The 15,000-nt window shown below is 44.7% G+C and overlaps 2 protein-coding genes across 2 annotated transcripts in view; one reads left to right on the plus strand and one right to left on the minus strand.

The window, feature by feature from the left end:
- The window catches only part of clcn2a (chloride channel, voltage-sensitive 2a), a 42,753-nt gene that overhangs the window by 21,147 nt on the left and 6,606 nt on the right, over positions 1 to 15,000 (minus strand). The window contains 1 exon segment of the mRNA XM_080439541.1: positions 8,652 to 8,826. Within this exon segment, the coding sequence (XP_080295667.1) occupies positions 8,652 to 8,826 (175 nt within the window).
- Positions 9,820 to 12,512, plus strand: LOC308092781 (zona pellucida sperm-binding protein 4-like; the record flags this gene model as incomplete). The annotated part of the gene is made up of 8 exons (XM_080438881.1): positions 9,820 to 10,102; positions 10,241 to 10,428; positions 10,505 to 10,602; positions 10,727 to 10,884; positions 11,583 to 11,775; positions 11,881 to 12,028; positions 12,177 to 12,252; positions 12,349 to 12,512. The coding sequence occupies 8 exons, from the start codon at positions 9,820 to 9,822 to the stop codon at positions 12,510 to 12,512; spliced, it is 1,308 nt and encodes a 435-aa protein (XP_080295007.1).

The following is a 15,000-nucleotide window of genomic DNA, read 5'->3' on the forward strand; positions in this document are numbered from 1 at the left end:
TGAACTACTAGGGTGTTGAACGATTAACTGTCATCTACTGTATAAACAGCATTCTCACTTAGGAGTGTTTTATCTCAAGGTGGGAGAGGGCAGTGTGTACAGTGGAGTTGTGGCTATGGCAGTCTATGGATCTGTTTTAGAAAAATTGGTAGGGGCCTAGGTCGAGTGGCAACTTGCTCTTGATCAGCTCTTTGACATGCTTCTCAAAGCATTTACTATAGGGGTGAGTGCTACGGGTCGCCAGTCACTTGCTTTTCTTTTTGGCACTGGAATGATTGTAATGATTTAAGGTGACGATGATGATTTAAGGGGAAAGCAGTGAGGAACTCTACTCTCTTCAGATTCAGCAATGATTGGAATGATGACGCCATCCTCTGTGCCTGTCCAGCCTTGTTTAGCTGCTTTTTCCGGGGCATTTGGGCCGTCGCGCTCTTGAAATTCGTCCTAGCCTCTCCCACTGCAGCGCTGATGACGTCACCTCTGGTGACACTGCTCTCAGTGCTACCTACAGTGGACCAGCTGGGACAACCAGCTCTCGGTGCGAGTGGGCGGAGGGGTTGTTTATTTTTGCAAGCGCAGTTTAAAATCCGATATAGAATTTATTAAACTCGCCTAGGAGAAGAGACCTTTGCACTGCTTGTAATGCAAAGTTTTAAAGTCAGTAAATGTGCGTGAACATTCCAAAATGTCTGCTTTAAAAAAGAAAACAAATCTTATTCGGGCCACTGTTTCTGTCTGTCTACCTGTGTCCCTTTTATGCCCATATATGGAGATCTCTGTATCTGTCAGTTGGCGCACTGCATCAGGAGCGGGATCCCGCAGGACCCAACGCAAATCTTGCGGGTGTGGGCGGGTATTTAAATACCCGCGGTCGGGAACAGGCGGTCAAAATCAAACCTGCAAAATCCTGCATCCTCCCGCAATAAACCAGATATAGAGCTTATATATATACGTTTAGCAAGATATGAATATGTCTACTGTACATGGAGAGGAGAACGTAACTTCCCCTACTGTGCTGCAGAGTGCAGACAATGCAAGCGGAGTCTCTCTCTCTCCCCCCTTTCCCTCACTCTCTCGTTGCAGCTCGTAATGGTGTCACAATATAATATGTACCTATATAATATATGTCCTGTCGCAATATAAACACTTTCCCTCTATCTGTGAGCAACTCCTCACAAATAAACAGCCCCTCTCTCCCGCACACCCGCTCACTATCTCATTCTGTTTTGTAATGTTTTTGGATCTCATTGGAAATATATAAGCTGCAGGACTCCCAAGGTACTATGCGCTGCAGGACTAAATGACATTAAATGTTTTTGTTGCGGGAGGGAGTGGCGGACAGAAATGAACTGCGGGCGGTCAGAAATGAAATCACTGCGGGAGCAGGCGGGAAGGTCAGAAATCTAACGGGAGCGGGCAGGAGCGGGATTAAGAAGACACTCCCGCACAGGGCTCTACTGTCAGTCCATGTCCATTTTATGCCCATATATGGAGATCCATGATCATCAGTATATGCCCATATATTGGAATGCCCATATATGGACATATTGGTTGGATCGGCGGTTCTGGCTGCGCACTAGCTGCGCGCTGGCTGGAGGTTGGAAGCTCCAATGGTTCAACCCCGCCCCATCACTGTGATTGGCTGAAACGCACCTAGCCCCTGTTTCACAAGGAAAAATGTCACGATATGGAAATGAAACACTCATTTCATATCGTCTTTAACTTAGAGCTAGGTCAGCTCTAAAAGAAGCATCACTGGACTAATTTCTTAAATCGTCTGTGGAAACTGCTTAAGATTGGAATTCACTTCAATATCCAGAGCATTCATAGATGTGCACATCCCCGGAGGGCCTGATAATGTGCTACTAACACATTTGCTAGATCCACATTTCATGAAATGCTGTGATTGAGAGGTATCAAACTTTGTTTTGAATCTATCCCTCACTCATCAGCGACATTCAGAATCAGAAATCAGAAGCTTTACCAAGTATAAAGATTACATGAAAATTCACAGAGATACATTATTCACGTAAGAGCAAAGCACATCGCAGAACAAACTATCAGACACTAGGCTGAACCAGACAGCAGATGTAAGAGTCTTAAACCACATGCACGCTAGCGTCCATATTCTGGGCGAATTTGGCAAAAATAGGTGAACAAACATTCAGTGAAAGTAAGCATACATTCCACGAAAAAAAAGCACATCTACAAGCTAACAGTGAGATCCCTATTTGACGTACAACAGAATATATAGGCTTTAAGAGGTTGATTAAAAATTCAGTGTGTCATGATGTCATGATGGACAGATCAGAGAGAAAGAGAGAGAGACAGACAGAGAGAAAGAGAGAGGGAAAGAGACTTATGAAGAGAGAGAGAGCAACTGCGTCTGCGGTCACACAGATAGAGTGCAGTGCAGCAGGCATCACAGTTGACGGATTCAATTCACGAGCGGAGAAAAGTCTCTCAGGGGCACTAGGGCACAGCTCTGTGTGCATGACGGGGCAAGATGCCTGTCAGCCAGGCCACCTGCTGGCTGGCAAGCTGGCCACGTGCACTCGGAGCACCACGCAGACACACATCTATGCATGCACACACTTTATAAAGCATGGACATGCATAACTTTAAAAAATAAAAGGTGTGCAGAACATCTAACCCTATCATAAATATGATAATATAGGATAATATAGGCCTACTGTATATGTAAAATATAATATATATAAAAATATAATATAATGTAATATCCTAAAAATATATATATATTATAAATATATGTATATATCAGTATGGGTATCTTTCTCAATCATTGATTGATTGATTGCATACTTTATTAACAAGTTTGTTAACAGTACAGGTAGTGCAGTCAAAGGTTATGCTAAAAGGAACAGGATTGTGGTCATTCACACATAAACAAGACTCGTCTGGCACCTACACAGCAGTCCCAGTCCCTTGCCCAATGTATTCACGTGCGCCTTGGCTAGTGTTCACATCAGCAGCCTCAGGCCCAATGGCATGCACACAATGTCATCTCCTGAACCTGTGACCACACAAACTACCAGATGTTAGCATTTTCTCTGATAGCCCTGCACTGTATCGCCTGTGGCCAACTGGCCGAGATCAAGCAAAGCGTGCCAGTGTACAGCACATTCGGGAAAATTTGATCTTTTCCAGAGCATACTGTGACAATTGCCCTGCAAATGTCACAACGGCTCAGTTAGAAGCCTTGATGTGAGCTGACGGTAGTGACGAACCAAGAGCCAGGATTCAGAAAATTATGCTCTGAAATTGACAGAGAACCGTTGCTAGCTGGAACAGTTTGCGTATTGATGTGCTCATCGATACACAAACTGTTGAGTCATGCAGTAAATTAATGAATCGGGCTGCTGTCTACCACAGCTCAAGATGGCTACCATAAAACTAATCTCTGTCTCTCTATAGACAGATGTACTGTATGGACTGGAGTACACCCCAGCTCCAGCTCTACCCAGCTCTCTGTCACGATCAGACTTTTGACTGCATGTGTGGGCTGCATCTTTCTAAAGCAGAGGCTCAGAGTTGAACTGAGCCATTCAGTCTCCGACTCACACACAGGTGGTCTTCTCTCTCTCTCTCTTTCTCCATCTCTCTTTCTCTCTCTCTGCCCCCCCTGCCCCCCCACCTCTCTCTCTTTCACACACACACACACACACACACACACACACACACACACACACACACACACACACACACACACACACACACACACACACACACACACACACACACACACACACACACACACACACACACACACACACACACAAGGTATACACACACTAGACTCCCTCTTCCGCAAGGTGAGGATTCTGAGGCAGTTGGTAGGAGTAATTGCCAATACGTGTGTTACGCAATGAAAATACAGCAGAACAGAGCCAATACCCATCAGTCTAAAAATATGCTGTATGTATTGCCTGCACACGCATGCGTTCACACGTAATCTAAAAGTGATTCTTCTAAATGATTTCCATTACAGCGAGCTAAACGGTGAGTCTGCTATACTGTGGCCATCACCTACAGCGCAATCTATAAAGCATTTATCAGATCACTGGTCACAAGGGCAGTCAAAGACAACCAGAACTTGGAAAATAGCCACGTTGGCTCACTCGCACGGATATGAACACACACGCACAGATGGACGCACACACACACTTTCATTCTCCTTCTTCTCTTCCTCTCCTTTTTGGGAGATTCCATTCATTCTGTAATGTTTCTGATGACTGTCTTTTCTGGTACCGTCTTGGTCAAGTCAAACCTTGTGAAAACTAGGCGTAACTATTTTAAGCATTTTAATGCAATGTATTGCATTGTGAGCTTTTAGATCGGCTATTGCTGCTATTTGTCGTACAATGAAGTATATGGTGTTTAAAATGTTAAATAATGAATGAATGAATGCATGTGTGTTCACATACAGAGTCCTCAAGGCGTGTGCGGAGCAGCTGGCCGATGTCTTTACAGACAATTCCAACATTTCCCTGCTCCAGTCTGTAGTCCCTCGAATACTGCCATAGTCCCTGTCCCTAAGACAGCAAAAGCTCCCTGCCTAAATGCCTATATACGCCACACTAACACCAGCAACCACACTGTAAGATTTTGAATGGATAAATTCACACCGAGGACTTTGCTGTGCATGACGTAATTTGAGCAAACTAGTCCCCAGAGCCCATATCACCTCCTTACTGCCCGACACACTAGACCTACCACAGTTTGCAAAACAGGACAATGAATGACGTCATTCCCCTCACCCTCCACAACACCAACCGGTCTCATCCAGACCCTAGGAACAAATGTGAGAATGCAATTCATTGACTACAGTTCGCAATTCAACACCATTAAGCCCTCCAAGCTCATCACCAAGCTCAGAGGCCTACTGTAGGATTCAACACCCTGTGCAACTGGATCCTGGCCTTCCTGACAGACAGACCCCAGGTGGTGCAGATTTGTACCAGCACCTCCTCCACATTGACTCTTAGCAGTGGTGCTCCCAAGGTGACAGGTGTGCTCAGCCCCATCCTGTACTCCCATCTTAAACTCCATTATAAAGATGCTGACAACGCTATTGTCTCATTAGGGCTGATTACAGACAAGATGACGTTAGAGAGGAAGTGAGAGCCCTGACATTGTGGTGCCAGGATAACAGTTTCCATTTTAATGTCAGCTAAACAAAGCAATTGTGATCGTGGACTAACAGGTGGGCTGCAGGGTCTCCCCCTTTCAGATCAAAAAGATTTCAGCAGAGGAAGTGGGCAGCATCAGGTTCCTTGGGATTTAGTACATCAGTGGTGAGATTGAGACAACGGCTCTTCTTCCTCCACAGGCTGATGAGTTTTGGCATGGACTCAGGGAAATTGTGAAACTTCTACAGATGCACCAAACGGAATACCATGGATGGCTGCGTCACTGTCTGTCACAGAAGATACTCCACCCACCACCACATGGCTCGACAGAGGGTGGTAAAAACAGCACAGTACATTTCCAGAACTGAGTTGCCAGGCATCCAGGACAATCTTACAATGAATGCAGGGAATCTTTGTACGTATGTGTACGTACAGCTGCAAATCCACGTATCTCGAGAACCGTTCGAACAACCGACAAATTCGAGTCTAGTCGGTCGGATGGGCGGTTGTCCAGAACCGCTGCCGAGCCATACGTGCCAGTACTTAGTCAGTCCACTTTCCACAGTCAGTTTGCACTCTTCAGGCATTCTCCACAGACGTTTACCACTGCACTTTTCAGAACCACCGATATGCCCATATATGGGAATCCCGATATATGGCCATATACTGATAACATTAGGAATCTCCATATAATGTGCATAAAAGGGACAAGGACAGACTGATATAGAGATCTCCATATACAGTATGGGCATAAAAGGGACACGGGCAGACAGACAGACAACGGTCACAACGGGTACTCTGACAACAGGTATAATGGGTATTGCATAATAGTGTGGGGCATGCATTCTCTATTTGCATCGTTCCCAACTTGCATCGTACCCAAGTAGGCCCAGTCTACTGTAGTTACAATTACAATTTAGGCATTTAGCAGACGCTCGCAAATTGATTAAACCCTCTCGACCCCACGCAGGCAGAGTGCTGACATGAAAAGCAAGGACCCTCCGAACGGCTTCCTAATCTGATTTCAGATCTTTAGTGTTGAGACGTCAATTGGATTAGTACTGTATTTTGACGGCAAAAGTGGAATAGCACTACACACCAACGCTTGGAGCGAGGATGACACACAAGAACTGGCCTGAAGCCTACACCAGCAGCTCTCAGGTTCACTCATCCAGACCAGAGAATAATTGTATGAATGTTGGCAGCCAGCAATAAAAGATGAAATTTGGAAGACCCAGTCCTCCATGTGCTCGGATTCTTTGCTGTAAAGATAGTATAATTATTGGGAGTTTTATCCTCCCAAATAAATTAGGTAATAATAGTCCAGTTGAGTGAAATTTCTTTTAGGGAGAAATATGGGGAGACAGTGAAAAAGATAATACCTAGACAAATACCTAGGTAATATATTCATTTTAAGAGACTGCACCTTTGTGCAAAGTAAAAGTTTTGTTCACAAAGAGAAAATAACTGAGACTGCGTAATATTAATGATCAGATCTTTATAAACAGAACTAACCTTGTACCTTGCTTCTTTTTCTTTTGTTTGTTTTCTTTCTCTCCATTTTGACTTGTTTGTTTTTGTTTTGTATAGAACTCTTAACCTTTCATAACCCCCCCCCCCCCACTCACATAAGTGTGCCGAGTGTTCAGTATTACTGTATACTGCACTGTTCACTTTACCACCACTACTGCAGTTACATGTGTGAGTGTAATCTCTCAAGAACAGATTCTGCTCTGCGTTGGAATCTGTCGTGAAGGTTCGTCATAACATGTACGCACTGGGCTACAAGTGGGCGTGCCTTCAGATCAGGAAGCAGGCCGCGCTTTACCCAATCAAATGTAGTGGGCGGGATTCACGTGTCCGTCGATCCTTCCCCCTCGAAACAAACCCAAACTAATTTAACAATAGCGTCCGCGGAGCAGACAAAACCACGGAAAAATATTCACATTTTAACTTACTCTTTCATCATAGAAACAAGTGGGCTTATAACCAAAACGATCCATGTTCTCTGGGAGAAGTGGTGTTAGTGTTCCGTGTAGAAATATTGTTAGTGGGAATGAAAACATAGTGGCACCACCGGAAGTGAAAGCTGAAGGCAGACCAAAACCCCGGTTTCCTTGCGCACGGGTGCTACGTTGTCATTGTCCCAGAGCCAAGATGAGATAGTACAAACAGCAGAGGGCGCTGTTTTTCATTCTCATCTTGGCTCTGGGTTCCCAGATTGGTGTGAGTGTGACTGTTTCTTTCATGCCGACAAGTCATATTTAATATTTGTATCCATGTAGAGAAAGCTCAAGGTACAAGAATGTCACTGCATTGCAATGTTGCCACTGTAACCAGATGTATTGTACTGTGCCTGTGACAATAAACACCTTCAACACTCAGACGTGCAAACACGCACCAGCACCACTGTCTGTCTGTCTGCCTGTCTGTCCATCACTCCAGACTACATCATCATAAGAACACTGTCCTTGCACCTCTCCCTTACTCGCAGTGAAGCGGAACGAGTGGACATAAAATGATCTGACATTCGAAATCAGTGTTCTGCTCACATACACACACGCGCGCGCACGCGCACGCGCACACGCACACGCACGCACACACACACACACACACACACACACACACACACACACACACACACACACACACACACACACACACACACACACACACACACACACACACACACACACACACACACGTCGCACACACACACGTCGCACACACACAAGGCCTGATTATCAGCCAGCAGAGGGGGCTGTCTTGACATTCAGACAGCCCTGTCTGTCAGCTAGAGGTCATTCACAGATCAGTGCGTTGAAAGGTGTTCATAATATCGTCTCCCAGTCCCTGGAGCTTGCTAGCCCACTCTGTTGTTATTTAGAAGAACATGTTTTTGCACAATGTTTTAAGCTTGCTGGAGCACTTAGATTTAACTCCTTTATTGCTGCTTCAGATTGCATACACACCTGCCCCTCTTTTGTTTGCGATTGTTGAATACCTCTTAAAGCATGATTTATAATCAGTTGTGCGACGGTGACACAAGCTGAACATTGCCGCTCTACAAGCTCACAACGCACCACGAAGAAGTGTAGATAAGCTACAGTACTTTCCTGTGAGACACAGTCAGCACACAAAAAGTGTGAAAGCATCCGGGTACGGGCACAAATGCGCCAACAGTTGCATCCTATTCACTTTCATTCTATGTGAACAAAGGGGTGGTGCTTCCGGTTGCGAAGCAAAATCGCAAAGTATAAATTAGTTACACTTCATAAAGGCTTAATAGTGTAGAATATAGGCCCGGACCGCTGGCGTAGCGGGCTGGGCACCTAGGCTCCGCCTGACAGCGCGAGTCCCGATCCCGACGGCCTTTGCTGCATGTCACTCCCCATCTCTCTCCCCATTTCCTGTCTAAAATAAAATAAAAAATAAAAATAAAAACATTTGAATATAGGATGCTGTGCAAGTTGGTTCAACTGGTGAGTGGCCATCACTTACTTCGGCACTTGGCACAAGTTTTTTTTTTCTTGTTCTCCAGCAGCAGATCAGCAGCACGGCTGCGAACGCTCGTGTTCCTCCGGAGTCCCCCGCCATCAGGCACTCCTCCATCCCGAAGGCGGGCTGCTTCCTCCTTGGCATATACACCCAGCTCCTGTGTGTACCGCCCATACATCTGTGCATGTATGACAGGAACAGGTACAGTAGAATGATAGAGAAAGAGAGTGAGAGATTAGTAAAGGTTAACAAAAATAAGAGCTAGTGTGATAAACAATAATGAAAGATTTTGATTTCAGGTTATTGATCCACAGGGGGATATTCAAGTGTTAAGAGTACAGCCAAAGGTGATACAACGGTGCACGCACAGTTTGTCACTGTACAGTCTCCGTTTACCTTCTCTATCTCTAATTAGTATATGTCAGAGACATACTGTATTGTGCACAGTGTGTAAAGCATAATAACATTTCACAATAGTATGTGGTAGTGCATTGGTGAGTCATGAGATGTAAATCTATCTATCTATACAGTATATATATATATATATATATACATACAGTACACACACACGCACACACTGTATATCTACGGTATATAAAGTACAGTATGCAACGCAATGACATATAGCCTACATAATGATACTAATGCGATGCAAGATTACTGTCCATAGTCCATAGTGCTTGCTAGTGTCCATTGTTAAAGAGTTACGAGGGGCACAACATTTGAGTTTCACTTAAACAATCATTCACATGAGATCACACCACTGTATAAATAGAAATCCTTTTCTGCAGAGAACACACTGCAGGTGATGCTCAAATACACCTGTCTCTTGCAGGGTAAAGGAAACAGAGAATCAGCAATTTCTGCTGCCTGCCTGCCTGCACCACACAGACCTGTGGTCTTGTCATTTTCTTGTCTCCACCACCACAAAAGTGTCCAACACTCATGACATGTAATGATGTCTCCTCAGACAGATGGGCAGGCAATAAGCTCCACCTGTCAACTTCCCTTTGATTAAATGACCAGGGCTGGCCCAAGATTGTTTCCTAACGATGGGAGGCGGGGCTCTCAGGAAACACATGGCTCAATCAATCATACATAAAGCCTACACAGGCAACAACACCACTACTGTTGCAGTTCTGGCCAGTGAGAGGCTATCGTCAACAGCATGATGGGGCTAATGAAGTGTGTGTTTGGTGTTGCAGTGGTTGCTCTCTTGGCTTGTCGGGTTAATGCCTTTAGCCCCCGAGCCCCTAAACCGCTGCAGAGGCAGAAGCTAGTGTCAGTGTATATGCCGCAGCAGCCAAAGATCCCCATACCTCAAGCTCCCTTTGACAAATGCCAGGTAGAGGAGGGTGAGAAGATCAAGTGTGGAACCCCGGATACCACTGCTCAACACTGTCTGAAAATCAACTGCTGCTTTGATGGGCACCAGTGCTATTATGGGAAAGCAGGTATTTATGCTGTAATTGGTTGCTGCAGTTTTTTGTCTGCCTACCAAAAAGTTCTCCCATCAGCATTGTGGTAACTCTTAAAACACTGTAGTGGGAAGTGTGCCTTCTACTAGCTTTTGCGCTGTCTTGTCTTGTCAGTGACTGTGCAGTGTACCAGGGATGGTCAGTTTGTGCTGGTGGTGGCCCGGGAAGCCACTCTTCCATACATCGATGTGGAGTCACTCAGCCTGCTGGAGACTAATGATGCCACCTGCAGACCTGCTGGCACTACTTCTACTTTTGCCATCTTTCAGTTCCCTGTCACTGCATGTGGAACTACAATGACAGTGGGTATAGGTACAGCATTTGCAGAATTTATTTTTCTTCCCTGTAATATGTAATCTTAAATGTTCACTTCTGCAGGAGGAAAAGGGGAAACTGGTATATGAAAACCACATGTCTACCTCATACAATGTTGGAACTGGACGCAGAGGATCGATCACGAGGGATAGCCATTTTGAGTGAGTTTTCAATTGTGATTGCTTAAAATGTGCAGCAACGGATGAAATCTCATGCATCAGTAATGATTACAGCTTAACGGTAGTGTACTGTAAGTGATTTATTATTATTTTTGCCCTTCAACAGGTTGCTGTTCCAGTGCAGGTATGATGGCACTGCTGTGGAGGCTCTCATTGTTGAGGTGAACAATGTTCCGCCACCTCAACCAGTGGCAGCTCCAGGGCCCCTTAGAGTGGAGCTCAGACTGGCTAATGGACAATGCTTCGCAAAGGGATGTGTGGAGGGTGAGTGTTGTGATCGCCTCGCCTCAATTATGCTAACTTGGCATGAATTTAAAGGGTAAGACTACTTTGGTAGAGGTTTGGGTTGTGTATTTACATACCTTGCCATGATGACCAAAGGTGGACAAGAAATCAAAAATAATTGCTCCATTGATTAGAAATTGATAATTCAGAATTTGCTCCTCATTGACTTACATTGTACGGTAAAACAGCTCTCAAAGTCACTCTTTTAGCACGTAAACGAACACAAACAAAGCTGATTCAGACAATATAGAACATCACCAACCCCAGTACTGTTTTTTTTTTAAATAAAAATGTTAACTTCCTGCTGATTTTACTATTTGAAGATCCGGATCTGCGAATCCAGTCCGGGTTTTCTTCTTAATAAAAATAGCAAAATCAACAGGAAGAACATTTTTATATAAAAAAAAACAGTACTGGGTTTGGTGATGTTCTATATTGTCTGAATTTGCGTTTGTTTAGGTGCTAAAAGAGTGACTGTTTTACCGTACCACGTAAGTCAATGAGGAGCATATTTTGAATTATCAATTTCTAATCAATGGAGCAATTATTTTGTATTTCTTGTCCACCTTTGGAGTTACATCATGGCAAGGTAAATACACAACCCAAACCTCTACCAAAGTGGTCTTGCCCTTTAAATGAGTTAACCTTGGCTCAATTCAACCCCATCTCTTTGACAGAGCAAGCAGCGTACACCTCATATTACACCACCACTGACTATCCTATCAACAAGATCCTAAAGGAGCCAGTGTATGTGGAGGTGCGCATACTGGACAGGACAGATTCCAACCTCATCCTAATGCTGGAGCACTGCTGGGCCACGTCCACTCCCAACCCTGATAGCCTGCCACAGTGGGAGCTTCTTTCTGAAGGGTATGTACAAATGTTTCTCTCTCTCTCTCTCTCTCTCTCTCTTCCCCCCCCCCCCCCCCATATCTATCTGATTTTGTTCTTGGTATATCTCTGCAATGTCTCCAGGTGTCCTTACAATGATGACTATCATATGACCAAATTGGTGTCTGTTGATGTCTCTTCTGGCCTTTGGAACCCGACCCACTACAAGCGTTTCATTGTCAAGATGTTTTCATTTGTGGATCAAGATACATTTATGCCTCAGCAAGCCACGGTATGATGACACTTTCGAAATGTGACATATCAAATTGCTTTAAGACTTGGTCTCTGTAATACAATTGCATGATTGGGAGGATGCCACAATAGATGGTGTTTCCTTTTACCTGTAATTCCCTTACTAATCTTAATCTTTTTTTGATCAGGTGTTCATCCACTGCACTACATCTGTATGCCATCCCAGCAGCACAAATTCCTGTGAACAGCCATGCCATAGGCAACGTGAGTAGAACCAGATGGCCTCAAGCCCACTAATTATAAGATGTTCAAACTTAAATGGCAGGCAAATGAGTATCTGAATGAAACTTTGTGCTACAGGACGAGCAGTGGCTGCAGTAAAGAAGGTCCCATCAGGCCAGAGGTCTCTTGTGTCGAGTGGAAAGGTGATTTTGGCTGCTCCTCAAAGACATCGCTTTGCCAAGCGTGTAGGAAACAACACAACCTCTGACACTGGCTCCTCGCAAGACCAAAGAAAGAGATGACATGGGGAAAGCTACTCTTTTAAATAAAATAAAAAAAATCCCTAAAACTTGATCTGGAATTATTTGCTGACGATTGCTCCAGTCTGATTTGCTAACCTAAGGAAGCGGGAAGGTGACTAGTTATGGGAGTGAGAGATTATATTTTGCTGAGGTAGGAGGTGGGCATTTATGCTGTGCAAAAGCAGTGCAGTAATGCAAAACCACCTCCCTTGAATAGTGCTGAGAAATCATGAGGCTGCATCACAGCTCTGAAATAGTAGTTCATGTTGGATATCTTGTAATCTAAAACAGTGCGAGAAGCTTGACGGTGTCTAGCATGTTGTCAAGATTAATACATTGGGGTAAAGATTAATATATTGGGCTAAACTTGGATTAGATGCCTTCCCTGCAGTTACTTAAGTGGTTGTGCTTTCCATGTGGGGGGGCATAACCATATTACTGTACACCCCTCAGGAGAAAAGCGAGCTCCGTCAGCCAAAGCATTGCCAATTCATGTACAAGTCCAGTCAGTGTTTACAAAATGTCCTTGAAACTGAGTTTCATGGGTCAAATCAGTCCAATGCCTGCATCAATCCCTCCTGTCTTTAAGCTCAGGGCGTCAATTTAGATGAGCATCACGACTCTCTGCAAACTCAAAATGCATTCTCTACGGTGTCCTTGTGTATTGTACAGCTCCAACGCATATTGTGTGAGTCTGCCTCCTATCCCACTCTATAACACCCCCTCCCTCCTCCCCGTCCTCATTGAGATGGGCATCACGATTCATCCAGACTTGCGGTTTCTGGTCGCATGAGCAGGTGAGGTGCAGAGAGCAGTGCAGCTGTGGGTTTTCTGATAGACGGACAGAGACAGATGGCGTAGTGTCAAAATGCTAATCTTCCCACTGCTTTACCCTCCAACCTGCCGGCAAGCATTTGAGCAAGACTCATTCATACATCACATTCAGTACAAGATTCATCTGTAACCTCTTTGCAAACCCCTGGAGGCGACAGTCTGTAGGTCTGAGCAACAGATACTGTAGTCACATGTCAATGGAATGTAAACACAATTTCCCACTGGTTGACAGTGACGCACTGTATTCTAGCTTTCACATTAGTGGATAATGCATCAATCACATTTAGGCTACTTGCACCACTATCAGATTTGTTAATGAGATGCTTCAGGTGCATGTAGCACGTCAAGGCAAGGCACGTAGTGCGACTGTGTGTGTGTGTGTGTGTGTGTGTGTGCGCACACACACACACAGTCGCATACATAGAAACACCCACTGGGAGTATAAATGGGTCCTGCCCGTGTTCCCCTACTGTGCCTGTGAGGACAAAATCGGTGGCCATCTGGAGCAGAGCCCCCTGGGAGAGCAGCAGGTGGGACGTTGTGGGTTAAATGAGCTATGATCGTTAACCAATTTACCTCCTACATTAGCACCTTCTGTACCACTGTTCTTAGTCAGCTCAGCCTGCCATGCTGCTGATTCTCAACCTTTTTCAATTCAAGAACCCCCAGTTTGATATGCATTAGACCATGGACCATGGAAGAGATTTTTTCCCTGCTTAGTCTTTTATTCATGCACGTGCCCCCCCCCCCCCCCCCCCCACACACACACACACACACACACACACACTTTGTTACAAATCCAAAAGCATCAATTTGGACCTCTGAACCAGATGTTGGGAAATGGTACGCCAGCCTCCGATATTCTTACCTGCAACTTCAACCGAAAGTCCTACCTTCCATGTTATTTTTATGGCATGGCTCTGTTTGTCTGTTTATCCGTTTGTCTGGGGGGCTAATGACACTAACCACTGGAATGTTCAGCACACCAGATTTCTTGTGCACGCTGCCAATAGGCCAAGGAAATACCTCAAAATTCTTCCCACGTTTTTTATATTTTTTGAAATTTTTTAATTTACTTGTGTCAATGGCACTTGGATCAGGCTGAAACATTGCTCAAATATGGAGTCATACATCATACATGTGTCATAGATGACTGACATCATAGCCAGGACACATGAGGTCTGAGATCCATATGAAGCCACACCATTATTGGACACTGTCTTGATATAATAATTACACAGATTTGACTAAGCATGAGCATGCATGCTCATTAATAGCAACGCCCTGGGGCGGCACTGGCTCAGGAGATAGAGTGACCATCTGGGAACCAGAAGGTTTCCGGTTCGATCCCATGCTCCTCCTGGCACTGCGTCGAAGTGTCCTTGAGCAAGACACTGAATTCTAACTTCTCTCGATAAGCCTTACATGGTGCACTCCACTGTGTGTGTGTGTGGGTGGGTGAATGTAACTCTCATTGTATAAATGCTTGCAGACCATTTGTTTTTGGTGTGGGAGGAAACTTGTGCCTTCTTGTGAGGCAACAGTGCCACAGTCTGCCACCCCATAGTTCCGCACCAATCAAACTAACCTCTCTCAACCTCTCTCCAACATTGCAGTCTTAACTTCTTTACATAACTTGGATTGTGTGAAAACA

The sequence above is a fragment of the Gymnoscopelus braueri genome, assembly GCF_963280865.1.
Source record: "Gymnoscopelus braueri genome assembly, chromosome: 10".
NCBI classification, from domain to species: Eukaryota; Metazoa; Chordata; class Actinopteri; order Myctophiformes; family Myctophidae; genus Gymnoscopelus; species Gymnoscopelus braueri.